The sequence below is a fragment of the Brachypodium distachyon genome, chromosome 5, assembly GCF_000005505.3.
Source record: "Brachypodium distachyon strain Bd21 chromosome 5, Brachypodium_distachyon_v3.0, whole genome shotgun sequence".
In the NCBI taxonomy this organism is placed as follows: Eukaryota; Viridiplantae; Streptophyta; class Magnoliopsida; order Poales; family Poaceae; genus Brachypodium; species Brachypodium distachyon.
This window is the reverse complement of record NC_016135.3, coordinates 27,549,766-27,573,498: the sequence shown is the minus strand read 5'-3', so window position 1 is coordinate 27,573,498 and position 23,733 is coordinate 27,549,766. Positions and strand designations below refer to the sequence as shown.

The 23,733-nt window shown below is 42.6% G+C and overlaps 3 protein-coding genes across 4 annotated transcripts; 1 reads left to right on the top strand and 2 right to left on the bottom strand.

Annotated features, from left to right (window-relative positions):
• Window positions 1–1,312: 1,312 nt before the first annotated feature.
• Window positions 1,313–7,252, bottom strand: LOC100827851 (general transcription and DNA repair factor IIH subunit TFB2). Of its 2 annotated transcripts, none has more exons than XM_003580788.4 (16): window positions 7,008–7,250; window positions 6,501–6,624; window positions 6,256–6,423; window positions 5,709–5,777; window positions 5,142–5,235; window positions 4,871–4,971; window positions 4,459–4,504; window positions 4,319–4,378; window positions 4,175–4,243; window positions 3,633–3,716; window positions 3,478–3,561; window positions 3,245–3,330; window positions 2,235–2,325; window positions 2,081–2,161; window positions 1,919–1,993; window positions 1,313–1,810 (listed from the first exon to the last, which is right to left on the bottom strand). In XM_003580788.4, the coding sequence occupies exons 2-16, from the start codon at window positions 6,611–6,613 to the stop codon at window positions 1,676–1,678; spliced, it is 1,356 nt and encodes a 451-aa protein (XP_003580836.1). In that variant the 5' UTR covers window positions 6,614–6,624; window positions 7,008–7,250; the 3' UTR covers window positions 1,313–1,675. The 2 variants fall into 2 exon arrangements, with proteins under 2 accessions (XP_003580836.1, XP_014750931.1); XM_014895445.2 differs by having other exon boundaries at window positions 1,668–1,810; window positions 1,919–1,988; window positions 7,008–7,252.
• A 1,392-nt stretch (window positions 7,253–8,644) lies between these two features.
• Window positions 8,645–11,525, top strand: LOC100827549 (tetraspanin-19). Its single transcript, XM_014895459.2, has 6 exons — window positions 8,645–9,074; window positions 10,072–10,171; window positions 10,261–10,341; window positions 10,430–10,534; window positions 10,933–11,124; window positions 11,220–11,525. Exons 1-6 carry the CDS (start codon window positions 8,917–8,919, stop codon window positions 11,229–11,231), a joined length of 648 nt encoding a protein of 215 aa, XP_014750945.1. The 5' UTR covers window positions 8,645–8,916; the 3' UTR covers window positions 11,232–11,525.
• A 591-nt stretch (window positions 11,526–12,116) lies between these two features.
• On the bottom strand, window positions 12,117–14,710 carry LOC100827242 (E3 ubiquitin-protein ligase AIRP2). The gene is made up of 6 exons (XM_003580786.4): window positions 14,338–14,710; window positions 14,054–14,204; window positions 13,871–13,937; window positions 13,519–13,756; window positions 12,500–12,701; window positions 12,117–12,413 (listed from the first exon to the last, which is right to left on the bottom strand). The coding sequence occupies exons 1-6, from the start codon at window positions 14,418–14,420 to the stop codon at window positions 12,384–12,386; spliced, it is 771 nt and encodes a 256-aa protein (XP_003580834.2). The 5' UTR covers window positions 14,421–14,710; the 3' UTR covers window positions 12,117–12,383.
• Window positions 14,711–23,733: the final 9,023 nt, after the last annotated feature.

Here is a 23,733-nt window from a genome sequence, read left to right as displayed (position 1 = left end):
TTAGTAGTAGTTTTTCCTAGGGGTGATGGAATCCGTAGCGGTTTCTACCTGCGATCTCCACCTGCGATCCGTAACGGTTGCCTCGCCAGCCGTCGCTGCCATCTCCACCTGCGATCCGCCGCCGTCGGCCCTGGGGGGGTGCAGGCGGTGCAGCCGCACCAGGCCCCAAATTCCAGAGGGCCCCCTATCCTAGGCAGAGGTAATAGGCCTGGCCCAAGAAAACATTAGAGATCGATCTCATCCTCCCGGTGTTTTCTGGTTGCCCCGGGATCGATCAGCCCTATTGCGTCGCCAGATCGCTTCCAGATCGCCAGATTAGCAAAAGAAAGATCGCCCCTACTCAGCCTCAGTCATGCCCCTGCGCTTCGCTGCCCAACCGGTTCGATTTTCCCCAACTCCCGATGTGCTATCCGCAAGATTAAAAAAACTCCTGCTGTGTTGGCTGCTGTCTTAAGTCCTGCTGCATCTCCTAATCGCCGGCCCTGCAGGCTTAAGCTGCATCGTGGTACTGGTCACTAGATAGCGGGAGCATGAGACATGTGAGCCATCTTTGATCCTTAATTGTTTATGCTAGTTTTCGATTTTTGAATTTATGTAGTCCCGTTGAATTTCGGAATCATGAAACCATTCCATAAAGTTGGAATTGTTGAATCTATTTAAGGTCTACAACTTCTCAAGAGATGGGGTTAAATGGTTTGACAATTTTATGAATTGAGAGGAAAATGTTAGATAAGATTGATACTCATATCATCATAATGTTAGAAGAAAGTTTTAAGTTAATACGTACTCCCTCCGTTTCACAAAGAATGGCACGCACGCATTTTAAGATTTTGCTTTGACCGACAATTAGACTAATGATTTGAGGCTTATGTGTTACAAAAATTATATCATTGGATTCGTATTTCAAAAACCTTTCCAACGATATAAATTTGTAACATATAATCTACATACAATTGGTCTAATCACTGGTCAAAGTTCGACCTCGAAAAGCATGGGCGCCATTCTTTGTGAAATGGAGGGACTATAATTTTTGATATAAATGTAACTTTTGATTCATTGTTAGTATTTGTTCGTGAAATTTCATATATACATACATTAACCGTTATTATCGTATTTATATTAAGGGCCTCAGGTTATACTTTCGCACCGGGCCCTGAAATCTCAGGACCGCCAGCCCCCGCCGTCCGCCGTCGTGAACCAAGGAGGAGGACCAACGGCTGATCTAAAACAAGTTTACGGAGAAAATATTCATTTTTCTTTTTTGCGAGGAGAGAAAACAAAAATCCATGCCAACACATGAGTTAGATTAAGGTGAGAAGACAACACTGGACGCCAATATTTATAATTCAATTAACCAATAGAAATAGTACACTTGTTTATAACCAGTTTTTTTCTTCTCATCCCTTCTGTAAAACTAAGCAGAGCACAAACCTGAAACTAAGCCTAACAATTTACTAAGGATTACACTGGATTAAGACCCTCAACTTAAAATGATTATGATGTTTCGCCACTCTGCATCTGCCTGCTGCAGTTGAAACTTGTTCAGGAGTTGTCAGGTGAATTCTCAGGCTTTCACATGAAGGAGCGTGTTGTAAAGAGAAGTAGCTTCTTCTCTCCAGATGGGTCATTTTTCCTTGGGATCAAAAGATGGCAGAAAAGAATCCGAGGCTTTCTTTCATCTTTGCCTGCGGAGGAACTCCCGCATCTCTTGGTGGAACTCTACTCGTACTATCAATCTCATCTTCTTTGAGTCCTCCCAGAGCAAGAAACCGTTATCCCTTGCAAGATCACAGCATTGCTCAAACATGTCCTGCAAAAGGAAGCGGCCCGAGTATATGTTTATTTTTCACGCTAAAACAAGCACAGAGGGACATGGCAATTGAAGAAACGGCACAACTTTGATGGTTAAAGGGTTCACCTTGCTCGGAAAATCTTCGTATACATGTGACAGGACCATGTCAACCCTGTTTCGATCGGTCTCCCACAACCTAATCTGCATCAGATAATTAGTGGTACTCTATTTTATGTCTCTGGAACTGATGATGCCTGGTTGATGAGGGATATACTGCTGCTTGCTTACCTGATCTGTCACATTCTCTGGCACAACAGGTATTTTGTCGGCAACGCGGGGGTGGGCGTTTTGCTTAAGGAATGAAATTATCTGACAAAAAAAAAGGCATAAGTATGCTTCTCTATGCAAGGAATCGTGTAGAAATGTATAATTAAGATGATACCTGTTCAGCAGTGATCCCATTGTCAAAAGCACCATAAAGACTTTCTTTTGTAATAGCTCCCACGATGAGGTTTGGAAGTTGATACTCCACCCTAAGAAAACATATTTCTTGAAGCATTGGACAAAGATTGAAAATTGACAGCACGTGAAGTAAAAGATAAAAGACGTATAGTAAACAACCACATAATAGTATCAACCGCTAAGAAGGTACACATGTAAGACCTTTAACACCAGCATTCCTATTTCTATGCGTGAAACCTCAAATCAATAGTGTGGGTGCAAAGGAGATCCTACTTGGTAACTGCAGAGCTCTCCCTCCAGAACATGGCATAGTGTGAATACTGACAAAATAAAACTAGCACTAGGCAACTGGCAAGTGGCAACAATCCTTTCAGATGTGGAGGGTTAAAATAACTAGATTTACAAGCATGCTACAGCTCCATAATTCTGAAGAGTTCTGCATCTTGAACATCCATAGATAGTTAGGTTAATAAATTAAAAGGCAATCATGTTCTTATCACCCTAATCACCACTGACACGCTATATTGTTGCTGTGTTTTGTATCCATAGATAGTTAGGTTAGGAAGGATGGCATTGCTTAGCCTATTCAGTCATGGGAAAGGTATCTAACAAAGATCAACAACAAGTTCCTGAGTGAAAAAACATGTCACCAGGGACCAGTAGTATCAGAATCATCCAAATAACTAAAGGTTTGTAACAAAATGCAACTCAACATAGGCCGCGTTCTTTTCGGCTTCTAGGACCGGCTTCTCCAAGAAGCTGCCCTCCCCCAGCTTCCTGGAGAAGCCGCCCCCCAAATTTGGTTAGGCTTCCAAACTAGTTTAGGAAAAAAAAAGGGCAAGTATAGAGCCTCTTAAGTGCACAACCATAAAAAAATAGTCGCCCTACAAGAGCAAGGAGGAAGGTGCAATAGGAATTTCCAACCAGTAGCCAAAATGTAAAAGATGACAGAGAGCTGAGCTAGGTTCATTCATCTGATATCTCACATACCTTGAAAAAAGGCGTAGAATTTCACAGTGCAATCTGGAAGCAGAGTATGCATATAACCTAAAGTTTGTCTCCACAACCACAATACCCTGCCAATATAATATCATACAGTATCAGCTATTAGGTGGAAAGTTGATCATCTTCATCAAATGTTGCTTAGGCGATAACTAGGTGGATGTTATGAAGGACATCTGAAGAGCTAAAACTGCATAGCAAAGCAGAAGATGTCATGAAACCTCTTTGCTGGCAGAAGAATCTGACAAGCTCGATGAGAGGTTTGTGGCCAATTTTGTAGGTATGAACCAGCTATCTTTCCGTCCCTGTTATTGAACTCTTTGAAATTGATATTCATCAAGTTGATCAGGGAAAAAAAACTAAATCAAATTTTTACCTGCTGCACTTTGACTAACCCCAGCTCCGCCAGATCTCTAATAGCAATTCTTTGGACATCAGTCAGAGTATTGAAGCTATAAGCCTGAAGCACGAACAAAAGAGTCAGGAACTGGTGGTTAAGTTTTATAACGTACCAGGCAGCAAAATCTGAACACAAATATGCAGAATCAATTTAATCTGATCACTGTAGTCCTGCAGCCCTTTAACTTCTTCTAAGCAGTGGAATTATGTTACTTTCTTAAACATTCTAACCAGGCAAAAAAAAGGCCAGTGTTCCTTGGTCCCTGTCCTGTTAGAGGAGTAGACCAGAACAAATACAACAATACTTTAGTATCTTTGAGATGCTCCGCTTCATATATATCAAACCCCAAATCAATCATCTTTCGCACTTCATGCGTGCATATTGATATAACCTACTATTATTGAAGAAGATGTTCATGTGAAAATAGGATTTTAATTATCATACGAGACAAAGATTGGATAAGTTTTGATTTTTGAATGGTTCTTAACGTGATATAGTAGAAGAATGTTTTACTTTACCGCTCCCAGTGTATGAAAACTAAGTTCCAAGAGAAATGAGATCAACTCCGTAGGGTCTACTCCACGTTCCTGTTCCATAATACTATAAATAGTCAGCACAGAAGAAAAAAATCATGTCCAATCAGAAGTGCACGACACGAGTACCTCTGCTGATGAAATGTATTCTCGCATTATGTACCAAAGTTGCGCATTTGTCTCCATCAGCTGGTTAAATATTAAAGAGTGAGAAACGAAGATGGAAATCTATCAGATGACTGGATAAAATGACACAGCCAAGAACCCACCAGAAACTGGAAGCCATTCTCACTTAACTTTGGAGCATCGCCATCCCTGTAAAACGTATTAAATTAGGAAAGCATTAGGTTGGAACTACAGAAATAAACTCTAGAAGTTCACCATGGGAACTAAGACATCAAACATGATTTACAAATATCTAAATTAAAAAAATCTCAAACTGCTAAACTGAATGAATTGTTAGGGACACCAATTAATCCCTTTTTAGTACCAGACAAAATAAACCCGACAACAAACTACACCAAGACAATTTGTAAATCATGTTTACTACTAGTTTCATTACGATATTACTATATAGACGTTGCTACTAGATATAATATCTAATCGTACAAGCAATTGAAAGAAAGGGGTTCTACTTTTATATACAACTCACTGTTAAAGCAAGGGGTAATTAGATTGAACCTTGAACTCAGAAGACCTCGCTGAAATGTTTTCATCATAGACGAGCTGAAACTTGTCCCTCTCTCAACTTGAGATGAATTTATTAATTGCAGCAAAAAGCACTGTTTTGGCATAAAACAGAACAATGGCTATAAGCCTTTACTAGGGGCAGTAAGCACGAAGTCATCCAACTGTTCGAACAGTGCGGTCCCATAAGCAGAAATATAACAACAACGATGCAACAAAAAACATAAATCAGAAACATAATTGAGTTAAGCTTTGTCGTTCTAACCTCCCATTGCTCAAGGGCGTAGTTTTCTAGTTCTGTTAGTGTGGGCAATCTGCCAGTGACACTTGATGATATCGGTTCCCTTGGTAAACTTCCACTGCGCCAAATAAAATAAAATAAATAAAACTGGGATCTGACCAAATTATGTAATAACTTCATATGCACAACTGGAGGAACTTAAGGAACAAAAGACAGAGCAGTAAACCTTGAGCAGTACCACTAGCTTCAGATATATCATGCTAGAATTTTTATGAATAGAAGAAATAACCATGTCATGTAGAAAAAGACAATTATGTTTTCATCCCGAAAGCATCAGGTTTAATTTTATATTTCTTTTGTACCATTCATTGGAAGTTTGAGAACTATTTTCCAAAGGAGAACATCACACGAATCCTTTCAGATTTTTCACTGGGATGTCTGCAGTGCGTGTGGCAATATTCTAAAATACTCTAAAATAAATAATGCACATGATGAGACCATCAGAACAGTTTGAAAAAAGCTGCAATTAGCTCAAATAGAAGAAATGGTTTTACATGTTGTTTTCAAGAAAAGTAGTTTAGAAAAACTTACCCGTCAACCAAATACTTCTGCATGTTCCCCTGGAACTTATCATTCATCTTGTAGCTCACCTCTTTTCTTCTGTATACACAGAGAAACCAAGTGAACTTGAAATTACATACTTCATTCTTCCTATAATGTCAAGGGAAAAGGACTGTCCACGGAAAAAATACGGGGCAAGAGTGCAAGATAGTGTTTACTACTCCCTCCGATCCTAAATTCTTGTTGTGGTTTTAGCACAAATTTGAACTAAAACCACGACAAGAATTTAGGATCGGAGGGAGTAACTCTTAATGATTTTTTTAGAACTCTTAATGAGTTTTTGTTCTGATTGACGAGGCAAATGAAGAATTGATATTCTAAAAAGTTTCAGCAACTTGTTGTCCATATTAGATTAAATCTCCCCAGTGTGCCAAAAACATAACAATTGACACATGCTATTGAACCACCAACTCACTAGGATAAAATATAACATCACCATTCTGGCTAAGATTCAAGGTCTGCTCGAGATTTTCAGCTGTAATTACCCAGCGCCATATGGAGGTGGATGAGGTCTTACCTATCACGTACTTCGACAAAGACCCTAAGTTGGAGCAGCCTATCGATGGCAACCTTGTGTTTGGAGGCATACTCATCCAGCACCCACTCCTCCATAGCCGCAGCGGGCATCGGTGCTGACACGTACAACATCTGAAGCGCGTACTTCTTTGCTAGCGGTGGGAACGACCTGCCGGAGTGAAAGTGTGATCACGATGACAGCAACAGTACTTTAAAAATGCATTGCATAACTGATGGATTGGATACCTGAGCACAGCCTCACAGATGAAGGCGGAATCATAGAGCATGTCGAGTTTGGCAGCAGGCAGCGCGGCCACCATGTCCATGAAGTTCCGCGCGACCACCATCACCTGCGGCATCTTTGCAGCACCTGTAGGGAGCATGCCAGTTATATAGAAAAATCTAGGTTATTTTGTACCTGGATCGAAAAATCATGGAAGCATTCAACAGATACCACCGTAACATTTAATCACCTCAAATTAGTGATTTCGATAAAAACTTCATGCATCACAGATAAGCTAGTGCCTAAAGTAACACGGTACTAGATAAATTCTCAGAGATGGGATTAGTAATGCTCTATTCGAATCCTGTTCTTAAGCTTAGCAATTGGCAAGGAAGGAACAGCAACAGCAGCAGCACTATCCTGTGTTCTGACAGTTGACAAAGGTAGCCAGACAGCTAGCATGAGGGCGATTCACGGGGAGTGCGGAGGAGGGCGCTGCGCGGAGAGTCGAGGCGAGGGCGCGTGCGTACCTTGTTGCTGCAGGAGGCGCAGCGGGAGAGGTGGGGGAGGAGGCCGATGCGGCGGCCGAGGAGGGAGGAGGGCACGGCGCGGGCGGCGAGGTTAGTTGGAGTCGGGCGCGGAGAAGGCGCCGATCTCCGGCGGGAGCCGACCGGCGGCCGGCGCGCGCGGCGACGGGGATCACGGCGGGAGGCGGCTCGTGAGCTGCAGCGCTAGGGGACGGAACGGCCGGACGCGAGAGAGATAGGTGTTCTGGGCCTTCTTGCACTGGATTGATATTAGATGGACTCGTTGACAGATGATGGGCTGGAGTAGTAAATATGGGCTAGCCCTCAGGCCCAGCCAAACTCATCCTTACCTTTGTTTTTTTTCTCTCTCGTAGAAACAATACTCCCGTCCCGTGAGCGTGAGACCCTGTGAAAGAAACACACAGGCACAAAGTCTCACGGTCTGAATTTGGATTTGGACCTCACTAATGTAATGTCAGAATTTCCATCACTTTCAGTTAATTAAGGAATCAAAGAGGGTTATGGACCTCTCGAAGCAAATTAGAGATGCAACGTATGTCTCATGTCTCTGTCGACCGATCAGCGTCTGTCAAACTGCTCCCTTCTCCTGGAAATCAACGGGGTAGATTTCTGAGAGAGACTGTAGCTATTTTACTGGCACACCAAACCTGTCGATACACTCTTAATGAATTTTTTAAAGAACTCTTATTGATATAATGTATTGTTGTTGTGCCTTGTGGGTGAGTATATCCTTGTGTACATGTATAGCTTTACACACAAGCTTTTGCAGGTGGAGAATGAAAAATCTCGAACGGCAGCCAACCAACCCCGTTTGATTTACTGCACCACTTTACACATCGTTAACGAAGTTGCAGCAGCACGTAGATGGCGTGTTAGATCTACAAATCCTGACTCTCAACTCATCTGATGTATATGTGTTCCTCTCCGGTGAAAGAGCTTCGCAAGGAATGGTTGGCACGTGTGGATGAGTCGTCAAAGGCAAAAATTTCAGTACCAACCAAGGATTGTGTTGTCACTTGCAAAGAACAAAAAGGAGAAATAGAAGGAGAAAGGTGAAGACCAACTTCCATCAAACTAATAAACCATCACAAAAACCATTTAAAAAAATTCAAATATCTCTGATCATCCTTGGGACACATGCTTTTTTTCTCAAAAAAGGACAAACACCAAATTTAAATACATTAATAAAAACACCCAACATTTGCGTAACTGAGACAGACCATGCTATATGGTTAGACTGATTATTTTTTGCGCTTTCTGATGATAACGGAACATACCAAGGTTTGATAGAATTCCAAGAACAGAGAATTCATTGAATGTGGTACCACGAATAATCTTTGTCCAGATAAAACACATCGACGAGACATACCTGCACATGTTCCGTACACATTAGATTTTTTTTCGCTGGTGACCTACTGTTCACTAGGAAATATATGTACTAACATGGTTAGAATCATTTTGAGGAAGTTTTAATGTACTCGTACAATACTACTACTGGTATTTAGTCCGTATTTAGTCCGTATAGTAACATTTCTACAAAATACTGCTACTACTCCTGTCTCGGTCAAAGGAAATTCCAACACCACATATCCATTTCTTGTGCGTGACATGTCAAACCGCCGTCTGTCATCCCCACTCCTTTCCCTCTCTCGGTCTCTCTCCACACGTCTCCGCTCCACCGCTTCTCCTCCTGCCGCTGTTTCCCCAAAATCCCACGCCACCACCACGGCACCACCACCGCCCGCCGTCAACCCAACCAAAGCAGTAGTCTTCCTCCCCCGCTCCCCCATTCCCATCATCCCTTCTCACCCACACAACCCAAAACGCGAGCGAAGGCGGACAGCGGCGGCCGTTTCTTGATTTCTCCTTGCTCTGCGGCGGGCGGACGGTCATGGCGGGGCGTGCGGCGGTGCGGGGCTGCGTGCAGACGGCGCTCAAGGCGGCCAACTCCGTCGTGGGGCTGGCCGGGATGGCCGTCATCCTCTACGCGCTCTGGGTGCTGCGGGCTTGGTCCAAGCAGGCCGCCGACCTCCACCTCCCCGCCCCCTGGTACGATTTACCACCCCTCTCTAGTCTCTAACACTTCCCCTTCCTCGGCAGATCTCGCCTAGCCAAGCGCCCCCCTCTCGCATGAATTGTCTCGCAGTTACTTAATCCGTTGCTCCTTCCCGTTCGCTAGATTTGGGGGCTGCTTCTGCTTTCTCTTCTCCCCCATCTGCTTCTCCTGGCTTCTGCCGCTAATCAGTAATCACCCGTCCATTGCTCGGCGGCTAGATGTCCCGACCGATTTTATCGCACCGGAATCTATCCAATGCACTGTTTCATCGGAGCACAGCGTTCTATCTGGAGAAGGGTTCCGTGCAATCGAGAACGAGAGAGAGGTCAGGAGAAAATAAAATAAAGTTAAGTAGAGAGACCGAACCAAAGGCAATAGCGAGTCTCCTTTTTTCCTTTTCTGATTGGTGACGGGTAGGATACTCAGCTACCACTATTGCGGCAAAATAAATTTGGGTGCAGTGTCATCACAGAGGAAAAAAGCAGTGGATATGCTAGTGCCATTCCATTCGGCGGTGGTCAGCTTTCCGGTGGTGCTTTGGAATTGGCGAGTCTACAGATTTTAGGTGGCGGCTGCTGATGCTGGATCATGATGTGATGCAATGGATGGATGGCCCGAATGAAAAGGATGTGTGCAGTTGCTTGGTGGGGCTGGGCTGGAGCACTCATCAAGGGATAAAGAAAGAATAGTGATTATATGCTGAACAATCGCTTTCGTCAACTTGAACACGCCTATAGTATGCTAGTGGGTTTTGTACACAAGCACCCACCATATAGTGAATTGGTTCTTGCTCTCGCTGTTGAGAGCTCTGGCAAAGGCGGTGTGTGCAGAGTTATTTAGCCAAAACTTTCGGTGTTTAATCCTACGAAAAGAATTCATGTTTCTACCATGCTAAAAGAGTCATCTATGAATTTTTAAGTACCCTGCATCTATCTAATATGGGTTGTGACGGTTGTCTGTTTTGATTAAAGAAAGTCACTTGTCTTGCAGGTTTATCTATACTCTTCTCAGCCTGGGAATTTTTATGTGCTTGCTGACTTGCTCTGGTCATATTGCTGCCGAAACTGCAAACTTTCCCTGCCTGTCCTGTGTATCCTTGAAATTGCCTGACATATCGAGTTGCATTAGCATGTTTCTAGGCTGGTAATGTGGACAATTTTGCCTTAACTTGACATGTAGCACATGATCTTCGTGTTTTTGCTTGTTATACTGGAAGGTGCAATCACAGCTGATGTATTTCTGAATAGCAACTGGGAGGAGGTAAGGAGCACTTCAGTTACTATATTTTATTATTTCCCATATATCTGCTATTTGGTTCATGATGGTTTGATAATTTTTAAACCTTCAGGATTTCCCAAATGATCCATCTGGGAAGTTTGATGAATTCAAGAATTTCCTGAGATCAAATTTTGAGATATGTGAATGGGTAGGCCTCTTGGTGGTGGCTGCTCAGGTGAGTGGTTCTCTGAACTCATACGCTTGTGACCAAACAACTGTGTAAATACACACATGTACATCAGCAGGAGATCATTCTGCATGCTTGAAACTAGATACAGCAATACTTTGGCAGTGTGGTAATTCTACAATGCATAAACATTCCGCTTAGGTGGAGCTGGGGGAACAAAACCGGAGATCTCTATATAGTAGATACTAGCTCAAATGGAATGCTGACTGCTTTGAGAAACAACCAAATATGACTTGAGATAGCATCACAATCTTCTTTTACCTTTCACTTTACTCGATTTGACTGACTTCCAGTATGCTGCTGTACTTTTGAGAGAGAATAATAAATTAATAACATCTGAGCATAACTGATTTCCTCTAGAAATATAAATATTTGATTGCTTGCAGGCACTATCAATCATTCTTGCAATGGTACTTAGGGCCCTTGGTCCTGAACGTGAGATTGACTACGACAGCGACGATGATGCAGTACCTGCAAGGTTGCCTCTCCTAAGAAACCAGGCCCAGCATGGTGCAAATTATGTTGAACCCAACTTATCTCGAAGTAGTGATTCATGGAGTGTGCGGATCTTAGATAAGGTGAGATCTTTCCCACCAAGTATTTCTTTCTTCCCTATATCGCTTCACTGTCAATCTGTACATGTTAGTAAAACCTTGTGATCATTTCCTTCCAGGCTAACAAATAAGACTTCTGATCTTACATGGCGAACCATTCCGAAGGAGCACCAACATGTTGTGCCCTGATCCCTGAGGGTTACAGCCAACCTGAGGATGTTTTCTTAAGTAGTGAGGACTCATGACGGTGTGGTACTGAACGGCTAATTTTTAGTTGCCTTTCGACATGCGCAAATATTTGAGTAGCATGTAACTAACCTTACAGCACCTTGATGTATGGGAAGAATGTTGTACAATGCTCCACAAAATAGATGATGGGTTGATAGCCCAAAATAAATAAATTCCTGACTGTTTGTCCCTCCCTATTTCTGTTTATGTTGTTAAGGACCTGGCGATCTCTCCTGATTCATGTCCGAATTAAATTGTTCCGTATGAAAATTGTGGGCCTGATTCAGTGTGCAACATTTTCCACTGTCGTCTGTATTAGCATTATGTTGGTTGGATCGGATCTGATGGTACGTCTTAAGCATTCTGTTTCTGTTACCTGAATCTGATGGTACGCCTGTGCAATTTATAGCCCAGTGGTTGTTCTCACCTGCCATGTTTGGTCCATAAAAATCCATGCACAATGTTATTAATCAGTGTACTGTAAAAATCTGTAGCAATAGTCCTGTATTGTACGGTGAACTCTGTACATATGTACTAGACGCCACGCTTTATACCAGTACTGTACTGTCAAAGCTGTATGCTACGCTTTACCAGTACTGTACTGTCAACTCTGTACCTGTGTACTGATGAAAAACTTCTTTACAAAATAATATCCCGGTAAGTTTTTCTTGCCTTTAGCAGTAATTTGGTAGGCGAACCTGTTAGACAATATTCTCGATTGCATCATCAGAATTCAGAAAGACTAGATTTAAGCTATAATTTGATTGGCAATGATCAGACGCATGAAAGAAAAACAAGCTGAAATGCACATGTATTCAGTTGAAACTGCAAATCATATTGGCATTACAATGAACACATAAATAGTACATGTACTACTAACAAGTGTTTCTCATCAGAGCTAGCATACTGTAGAACACAATATTTTGTTTTCCTACACTTCCCCATGCAAATTATAAATCTGTACAAGCATTTACAAACCCTGAGAGCACAACTCTACACCTCAGTCAGAGCTCACAAGGTCTCTTTGTCAAACTTGACGACTAACTGCTCCATGGTCAGCCACATCCTAGGACGAGGAACATCCTCTGCATGAATCAATAAGCCATGCGTCAACACACTCCAAGAAAACAATTGTGAGCAAGCCATTTATCAATAGCTCAAGTTATTTTACATGAGAATCATAGGCATCGAAGATGTTATCCAGCGTAATGAGAGGCAGCTTCTCGATATACGTGAACAAGCGCCTGATGTTCTCCCTAGTCACTGTCGCCATGTCAACCGCGTCTCCGTGATCAGTGAGCACCCATAGATCTCCAGAATTTACTCTTTTGAGGTTGTCACGGCAGAAGGGGCACGATTGAGATCTTGAACGCCTACATCAAGGATAAAACATGTTTCAGTGATTACGACAACAATATCTTCACAGCACACAATTCAGTGAACACACAATTGTTCATGTAGCAGAGTTAGCTCATCTACTAATTGTGGTGAATGTATAGATTGATACGTAGTTTGGCGTATTCCTTCTGAGTTCCATATAATCATTCGGTTAAGTTAAACATGTAATGCAAGACACTCCGCATGTGACAGCAGAGTTTCAGAAACCAATAGTAATCATTTTGGCAGAAGCTAAATGGAACTTATTCCTCAGCTCAAATTCTTGTAAAGGCAACTACGCATAGGTGGTGAACTAACCTTCCGACGCTCAATAACATTAAGTGATACTAGTAAGAATGAACATGCCTAGTAAAAAATCAAGCACAAAACAGGCAAGCAGATGCAGAGGCTGCTGCATATTTGCAGGGCCTCGCTGTATTCATCAGGTACAGGCTATAAATGAGGTTCCACTAAATTACTACTCGCTCCGTCCCATATTAAGTGTCATAATATTACACGTATCTAGACGCTTTTTAGCTATAGATACATTCATGTTTGGAAAAATTTGAGACACTTAATATGGGACGGAGGGAGGGAAAAATTTGAGACACTTAATATGAGACGGAGGGAGTACTTATTATGATCCATAGCCATTCGAAAGGTTCCACTGATGATTGGTGAGCACTTAATAGTTAATACACACCAAAATGAAGTCTCTACGAAGCTAGCATTTAAACCAAACAGGTCTTGCTCCAGTCGAACACAGCAGAAAACAAAACAAAACAAAACAATACGACAGGATCCGGTTCTCACCATTGACGGTAGCACTTGATGCACATAGCATGGCTGCAGTTGGGCAGCACAACCTTGCTGTTCAGCTCCATGCAGATCCCACACTCTTCGTCTCTCTCGGAATCAATCTCCGAGACCTGCCTCTTGCTCTGATCCTCATCCCTCCTCCTGTATCTCTCCGTGCAGACCGCCTTCTGCCTCCGGTCGTCGACGTCGCTGATCCCGTTGTGCAGTTGCATGAGGGAGGGAAATATGACAGCTGCAGACCAACAATGCCCATCAGCATCTCAATGTCCAAGCACCAAACGCTCGCGAACGAATGAAATCAAGCACCATACTGTTCAGCTCTGTAAAAAAGAGTATTGAGATTCACCATAAAACTCCCTGATGCTAGCCTTCCTCTCGTGAGTGGACATGGTGGTGGTTCCATCGACATAAACCTGCACAAACAGAGCAAACCTCAATTCAGCAAGCACAATCAACAGAGGACGCCATAAAATAAAAATCCTGAAAGAAAAAAGAAACCACACACACACAGACCGACTGACACACCGACCTTGTAAATCAGAACCCTAAGCAGGCCGAGCGCGCCGGCGAGGCTGCAGTCGGTCCACTGCACGAGGAAGAGGAAGAAGTGCGCGGCGGGGCTGTAGGACATCCGCATCTGCAGGCACGCCCCGTCGTAATCCCTCGAGAAATCCGACGCCCTGTGCCGATCGATAATAACAACAACAACAAGGTAAACGGCGCGCACCGGGAATTCAATTTCCTTCCAAAATTCCCCCGGCGAAAAATCAAGGAAGGAGAGGTTTTTGTTTCGCTTTGGGGGAGAGGACTCACAGGGTGTTGGCGTGCTGGATGTCGGCCTCCAGCACCTTGAGCGAGTCCCTGAACGACCTCCGCATGGAGCAGCAAGCCACCATCTCCCTCCGTGCCCCCGCCGCCGGTTCCGCCGCCGAGAAAGCGCGCTTCAGCACGCCGCCGCCGACATCAAGACCGAGCAGACCCTAACTAAACCCCCCGCAGCGGCCGCGCGCGAGAACTCGACCTACCTTCCGCCGCGGCTGCCTCGACCCTCTCCTCCTCTTACTCCACTCCTGTACTCCACCCCAACGCACCGAAAGCTCGGTTCCACTTCCTCTCCCCCACCTCTCGTCGTCTCCTTCTTCTCCTTTTCGGCCCCTAGCTGCTGCTTCTGTTTCGGTTCGGTTCGTTGCGTGGGTCAGAAGGGACACGCGTCCCGCGGCCGAGAGAGAGAGAGAGGGGAGTCCAAGTGACAGGCGGGCCCGGGCGCACGTCCAGGAACTCGAGTCACGCACACCTTCTTGCCCGAGTTTGTCCAATGACATGTGGGGTTCCGTTCTGGTGGGGACGGTGCGTCGGTGCCTTGGTGGGCGTGGGCTCAGGGAAGAGGAATGGATCACTGGACTTGGGGCCCGCGGTTTGGGCGCTCGAGGCGGGGCCGGCTGTGTACGTGAGCCTGGTCTATAGACCGATGAGTCAGGTGAGGAGTGAGGGGACGGAGCGGTAGACCGTGTGCACAAGGATCAGGCGGCTGGTAGACTTGATGGAACATAACGGGAAGGCAGTACCGCTAACGCGATCTACCCTTATCTTGTTATCCACTCGTTCCTCACACGCCACCTAGTTTTAGAGACGGTTAATTAACAGGAAAGATAGCCAACTTTGTTTATTTTTCTTCTCTCTTCTTGTGTCAGTCATTTTTTATTCTGTTCTCTTTTTTTTTTGACAGTCACTCACACTTTCACGTAAAACCCAATCAGTTTTTCTTTTTCTCATTTTTTTCTGTAATAATTTTGTTTCTTTTGTACATAAAATTGTAGAGAATCATTTATTTATTTTTATTAATGTGACTCGTTGGTACATATTACAATACATAAGATACATACACTAGACAATGATACATAAACAATTTTGTTCAGTAAAAAGACTACGAGATGCATTGTCGTGCATGGCAATAAAAACCAACCGTCGTTTATCTAAAATTCAAAAAATAGGGTACATGTTAAATGTACACAGACACATCAAAAGTGAGTACCTCATTATCCATGTAACTAAAGTACCTTGTACCTCGTTAGTTTAATTACATCAATTGGCCTTTGTCAATCTAAAATATAGACAGTACCTTGTACCTCCTCCGCAATGAAAGTTAGTACATCATGTTATCATCTCAATACTAAGTACCTCGTCAATGCTTACTACCTCCTCTGTAAATACATTATGGTACATTATGTACCAGAAAAAAACATAATACTAGCATTCGTTAAATCTTAGTACTTTGTCATGTACCAATGGTACACATTAATCTTATCACGTACATTAGCACATAGAATGTACATCGTCAATGTTAAGTACCTTATCAAATTTACACGTGACGGAATAATTACTCAATTTCAAGTACCTCATCAATTTTATGTACCTCATCAATTTAAGTACCATATATACAATACTCATATACACTACGAGAACAATCAAAACTTAGTACCTCGTCATGTACCCACGGTACATATTAATCTTATTGCGTACATTATCACGTCAAATAAGATACCTGCCTAAAGCATCAAGAAACAATTACAACACACGATAAGTACCTCCTCCATTACACTGACGCTAACCCAGTGGTACATCATAACCCAGTGGTACATCAAAGAAAAAGAAGAAATACACCTTCGGACTCAAAACAAGAGATCATGACAGGAAGAAAAAAAACTCAATATGTCCAGGAAAAGAAACTTTGATCTACTCCAGGTGCAAATCAATAGAAAATTAAAATACCTGAAATCAAGCTACAAATCAATAGAAATCAAGCCACAAATCAATAGAAATCAATCTACGGAAGCTACAAATTAAAGTACCTCTAACCAATCGGTGATAGGACCCTGTTCCGTGGGAGGCAGCGGGTGTTAGGAGCGTGCAGTGACGGCGGCCGAGGCCAGGCCTAAGGCGGAGGTGGCCGAAGCATGCAGTACTCACGCGGAGCCCAAGCTGTGGGGGAGGGGCGGCTGCGGTGGTGGAGCCTGAGCACGCTGGGAGCAAGCGAGGGAGGAGGCGCATGGCCGCCGCGGCTCCCGAGCAGGAGAAGGCGAGGGCACGAGGGGGGCGGATGTACGGAGGAGAGAGGCCATGAGGCGGGCGGCCAGGCTAGACGGCGCGGCAAGAGAGGCGAGGTCTGGTCGGCCATGGCGCTCGGGCAGAAGCCCGTGCTCTGCTGGACGAAGAAAGAAGAAAGAAGAAGGGAGGAGAGAATAGAGAGAGACGAGAGAGGATGGGAGAGAAAAACGTGGGTGTGGCAGAGAGATGACAGAGGGATTAGGAACTGAGAGTGGACATGTGGTTGGCGCATACGGTAGGTGTAGGTCGCGTTATGCGTACCAAGAGGTTTGGCGATGGAACATGATTAATTCGGCTAAATACGGAGTGGACTCGAAAGGTCACGAAGCATAGTTTTTTTAATTAAAGTACAACACGCGTGTACACTCACCCCTATAAAGTCACACACACACAACTTACCCTTATGAGCACCTCCAAAATACCGAGCCGATTGTTGACGGGTATGCCAACTATCACTGAAAGAATAACGCCAATTAAATCCTGAAATAATCCAAAGAAATGCGACACTCATGTCAAGTCTAGGACTTGATCCTGAATGGGCTGGTTCTACCATAAGGAATGAATCCATCTGAGTTAGACTCAGTTCAGGGTCATCAAGAATTGTTAAGTGTCAAACAGAATTGGGATAGAGGTTTACAGCGTCTGCCGTTGTTGATAAGTGAGCTGGATCAGTGGATGTTTATTACACCGTCCGTGGATCAGAACAGGACCGGTTAGCTTAGCTCGGTGTGCCTCTACCTTCGGACGCCAGTCCCTCTCCTGGGCACAACTTTTGGTTTGTCAAAGTGTCTTTAGTATTACTGTATATATCAGTTAGCTATGTAAGCTCTAGTTTCACTTGCGAAAACGAACTAGTCAGAATAACCGGGTTGTTACTAAAAACCTGGGTACAATAGTCCGCTTTCACTTGAGAAAACAAGTCAGAAAAAACCAAAATCACAAGTCGCTTTTCATCAGGTGCATGACACCTTATTTGAAGCAGCTGCATCAGTTGCAGATGCAGTGGCATACCAACAGGAAACCATTCCATAAGCAGTTGGAGGCTTTAGTTCAAGAAACTGGAACAAGTTGCCGAAAAGGGTGTGAATACAATATGACTGTAGTCGCGTGAATTCAGGGGATCATTGTCCATACTCCTATATAGGCTTGGTAACGGGGACAAACCTGCACCAGACCCAAATCGATCCATGCGACCCAGATGCCGTACTGCCGTTGGATTCATTCAGATACAATCAAGCATGTCACGGTGCTCTAAGCAGAGATAAATTAATGATACATTCAGATACAGCTGATAGCAAATGAGCTAACAAAAATTTCAGAACCATATGATCAAAATTCTCATACATCTATAGCAAATGATTTAAAAGAAACTTGATATATTCAGATACAATTGTATTTGTTCTGAACCTAATAAAAGTGATTTGATTTAACAGAACTAGATACATCAAGATAGCAAATGATTTAACAGAAACAAGATAAATTTGCCTAACTGTGCGTGCTCCAGCTCAACATAAGAATTCCACTGTACGTCAAGGAGAATTACATGGCAAACATCAACCATGTTAAGACAGATTACCTGCTTTGAACGACATAAAAGGAAAAAAGGTTCTCATAAGAAGAGTGTCAAATGAGTGTCCAGAGACTTCAATAGGCAATCCCATTCAATGATAAATAAAGTGGACATAATATAAGAAAATATAGAATCTTCATCGTTTATCCTTAAGGCAAACAAGCTATGCTCAAATACTTCCAAAGCAAACGGAGCTGTCTCAATGTTTGCTGACAACGACTGTCCTAGAAGATCGATGCAATGCTCAGGTTCAGCATGCGACAACAGAAAAAAAATGTGCAGACTTTGTCGCCTCAAAAGTTGTTGTCATGAGTACCGATGCCAAAGACTTCAAAATGGATCCACGGATTTTGCAAAAAGCCTCAGCAGAAAGAAAACAAATTTGATCATCTTACTGGAGCCACCCAGTGCAGCACTACAAGTTCACATGTTATAAAACTCACGTCAAACATATAACCAGTGAAAATGTCCGTGCGGTGTCACGGTCCAAACACAAGATGGTCGTCACTTGTATACACTATTTAACGATTCTAATCTTTCCGGCCCAAAGCATATAAATCTAACACACTAAAAATCTGAAGGATGTGAGTACATGTATATAAATACACAAGGTGGCCTCATACAACAGATGCAAAAAATACTTATTGATTGGGAAATCGAATCAGGTTGGGCTGACTCAGATTGGCCAAATCTCTTCCTGCTATTCCTCCTCTTATGGTTTTATTATATTCTAATTGTAATCCCCCTTTCTTTTTTGTCTTCCCTGACCATGAACTAATTGCAAGAACTAAATAAAACATTTGGAAGAAAGATCTGAACCATGAACGGAAAGTAACAAGATCTGTCATAGAAAAATGCAAGAACAAATATCTGGAAAGAACAAACAACCAAAACAGAATCTCAGAAAAAAGGAAAAAAAATCTCCATCGCCCTATGTCCTAATAGAGGCTGAATTCATTGATTTGTTGAATCAAGGAATGAATCTCAATGAGGAGCTCACGAGAGGTGAAGCAAGAGGCAGTGGATCGTTCTGTCCTTACTGACCCCACATCTCCTTGTCTCTGTCTGGATCTCGCCGGACTGCACCTCGTTAGTTGCAGTGCTTCGCCTCTAGAGACAGGGCAACTGGGGCACGCCGTGGTCGGGGAAGAGGGAATGGGGCATGGTCATGGAAGAGGGGCGACGCTCCGATTCTGCCGATCTCGCCACGGTGCACGCAGCCAACGCAAAGAACGCCAAGGCCATGTGTGGCTGCAGCGAGCTCGCGAGGGCCGCCGCCGCTTCATGCGGCGCCTCTTCTGCTGTTGCTGCCTCGACGGCCATGGTTGACTTTTGCGTGCGTGAGCGACTTCAAAGACACGTCGCCTCGTCGCCTCTCTCTCATCTCCACGGCTCGTCCACCTCATCTTCCCCGATGGACTGGCTCATCGACTCTATCTCAGACCGTTTATTATCCATGGCGGCGTCGGATGATCCAGTCTCCATGACGGCGTGCACAACGGAGGAGCGCGGCGGCGACGGGCCGTCCATATATCTTTGCCAGCGGAGACGGCGCTCGCAGAGGAGGAGGGCGGCTGCAGCGTGCAGAACGAGACGCGAGGCTTGCGGCGGAGGGATGAGAAGCAGCGGTTGGAGGAGGCGGCGAGCACTGGTCAGGAAGACAAGAGAGAGATTTTTTTTTACACGAAGGGAGGAGGGTTCGCATCGGGACGTACAGGAGGGGGCGCGGTGGCATACTCATGTAAATTTAATGAAGTTGACGTGCGGCGCCCGCGGCAATCACCACCAACTCCAATTTAACATATAGTAATATACTACATATTGCACGGACCATCAGCACTAGGCAACCCCTACTAAACTGAATTTACTTTACAGTTTCAACCATTGGTTAATCAAAATGAACTAGAACATTTTTGCTATTAAGCCCATACAAGCCCTCAATCCAGGCATGCACTTTCAATACAAATTTGAAGAACAAAGAAGTCACTGAATATGTGCAAAAACGAGAAAGCACATAACAAGGCAGATACAAAGTTATAAGTACATACCATAGAAAGCGTACGTGAGACTCTATAGCATCAAGGGATAAAGTCACCATTGAATACCTTCAGATAAGGCCCAAATATTTCAACCAAAAAAAGAAGTTTAAGAAGACATGTCGTATCCTGCATCAAAGTAAAAGAAAAAATATATATAATCAATTAATTTGAACAAGGCATCAAAGCAGCAACAGTAGTAGCAACAACAGCAGCAACTGAACCACTGCTGGAAGTTTAACTACAGGTTATAACATGTAACAAGACCATTATAGAAACCGCGGAGTAAAACAGCTTCAAAACTAAAGAAATGACATAATGCATGCATAACCAGTGAAAGGAAAGAAAGTTAAAGAAAAAAGAAATATGTATATAGCTCTACTCAGAGCGATTATTGACTCCTACCAAATTGAGAAGTAATTGGCAGTAACAATTGTATAGTACAATGTCAATCAATGGAGTCAAAAATGCACACATAATATATGTCAATCAATTGGAACTAAGCTATCAGGGAGCAGCAACTATGACTTCCAAAGGATCCAAACCATACCACACCGGTCCAGACCAAATTTCCACTCGTACCAATCCAGTCCAATCCGTTTTCTTTTTGCATCCATTTGGGCCCAGACCAATCAAGACCACGTCAAGATCCGCACCAAAAAAACATTTGAACCCGCCCCATTCCCAGGCCTACCTTCGGATGCCAGTCCCTCTCATGATTTAGACACTTCCTCACCCAACACCTTGGGGAAATATGAATTACTGTCCATCAATGAAACTCAAATTAGTATTCAAATCATAGGATTCTAGGAAAACAAAGAATCTTTGGAAGGAAAAACTCACTCTGGAAACTCTTTGGAATAACCATTTGCTCTCATCATCATCTTTAGTCCAGTAATTAAATCAAGCCTCAACAAAAAACAACTCCGTAGCATATCAGGTAAGCTGAATTGACCTGCATTTCGAAAAGAAACCACTGACGAATAACCTTCTGCCTTCCTTACAGCTAAGGTGGCTTCAGCTTTTTCTTTGGAGGCCAAAAAGGATAATCCCAATGCTGCTCCAACTGATAGAGACGGAACTGCAAAATACCATGTGATAAGATCTGCCAGTGTTGAATTAAGCGTCTCATCACTGCACAAGGCTTGTAAGGCACAGTGCTGTACATGTTAACAAAAAACAGCTCTTGTGCCACCTAAAACCTTTGACATTCTGCAACAATAAAAAATAATGTGTCCTTCAAAATGTTGCCTTGCTCAGAGGTAATCTCAGTGTTAGGGAAGCCCAAAAAATACTTGAAAATTGATTTGAAGATACTTTGCCTAATCTGTATATCTGCACTGTTTAAGGAAGGAAAAATTATTTCATACTAGTGCAAAGATGAATAACGTGAATATTGTGAACATTAACAAACATTGGCAGTTGGATTTGTGAACAACAACAAACATTGGCAGTTGGATTTGTGAATACTGTGAACATTAACAAATATAACATGTGAACAGATGCAAAGATGGCTAACTTGAATCAAGTGGTTAAAAGATAACTTACATCTTGCTATACTCCCCATCAAAGTCTGTGTATTTAACATTTACAAACAGATGTCTTGGCAGTTGGATTTGTCCAAAAGCATACCATATCTTCAGAATTGAATCATCTTGAGGCTAAAGGACCCGAAATCCTAAGCAATATCTATCGAAGTGACTCACAGGGATTTGCACCACCGGACCATTTTCATCATCACTGAAGATTTCTACGATGTAGAATGTAGATCGAGCCTACAATGAAAATTAGAATCAGAAAAAGTTGTAATCATATTTCCCTTATATTATAATGGATTGAGTACAAAAAAAGAACTAACAAAAACATGAGTCTAAATAAGCAATTGAACTTGTTACCAAAGAGAGACCAACCACAGCAATACTGGAAAGCGTAACAGCCACAGGTCCAGCATTGGTACGATCAGCAACAGCATCAGCACGTGCTCCACTATAGCAGAATAACTAGCATAACGAAAGAAACAGTTGGAATTGTGACAGCAACATGTCCTTGATTTCTCTGATTATCACCACTGTAAATAAAAGATCCTGGTATACTCAATGGTGGAGTGGCTTTGTACAACAAATAAATTTCTCAAAACAAGGCCAAATTTGAGCAGGGGTTACATCTGTTAAAATGTCAATTCTTCTAATTTATTGACAGCACAAGTAACAGTATTGGGCGATAAGCCACAACATTTGAGTTTACAAATTTATTTGTTACTTCGTAGCAACGCACGGACTCTTAACGAAGTATATGTTTAATTTTTTGTTCCGTTGCAAGGTTAAGAGATCCCGAAACAGGTTCAACAAAACCCTACCAATTAAGCAAAGTGACTATGGAAACTAGAATAAACAAAAGAGAAAATTTGGGATGAAGTAGCGCAGAAAACATAAGCATACCCATGAGAACCCATTTTTATGGATGAGAGAGTACACATATTCAATGTTGGATTATTGCCAAGTGGCATCCATCGAACTACTACACATGTAATATCTATACTCTAGAATGCTCCACACAAAAGTCCTTGTTCTAGATCTTCCATAATTATAATTTTCCATGAAGATATTGTGCATTACATGGTTCCCAAGTTTTCTAAAATACTCCGTATTTTTTATCTTTGCCATGGTGGACCTTTCTTTAGGAGCTTACATGACAAATATCACAATTTTCATGCCACCTCTCAAGACTTTTAGAATATTTTAATCTTTTCATGACAAACATTAGACAACTACTCCCTCTGATCCTAAATTCTTGACTCAAATTTTCCCAAATATGGATGTATCTATTCTTAAAAAGGGTCTAGATACATGTAATATTTCGACAACAATTTAGGATCGAAGGGAGTATTTCTCAACAGACCATCATAAAAAACAACTAATAGAAGACTGAGAAAAACAGATTTCTCACTTTAACGCTCATCCATGCCATCAGGAAAAAACTTATCCGTCATGAAATTTATGAAAAATCAAATTATACTTCTCAACCAAATATATAAGGAAGACACTAAATGATGAAAAAAAAACTTACTCCGCAAATTCTTTGCGCTAACCATTAACTATCATCACAATCTTCAATCACATAATGAAATTATGCCACAACAATAAACAACTTTTTAAATATACTGTATTCATAACTTTATACTGATTTTTTGAATTGCTTCTATTGTTATGTAGTTTAAGCGGCATACATTTCAGACAATGGGTCGATGGAGCCAGTCTTGTAATCCTTATAAAACTCTCCATTCTTTTACCAAATTAAAACACTTCGCATACTAGTGTTTTTCTAAAAAAAAAACACTAGTGTTTTGGGTTTTTGAGAGTTTTGGGTGAACACCCAAACCCCTCAAATACCGTGTGGGTAAAAAATACACTAGTGACAAAAAAATACACTAACACTAAACAAGGCCTAAGTGTGGTAATTTATCTAGTATTAGGGATTTCAGGGTTAAAATTAAATGTT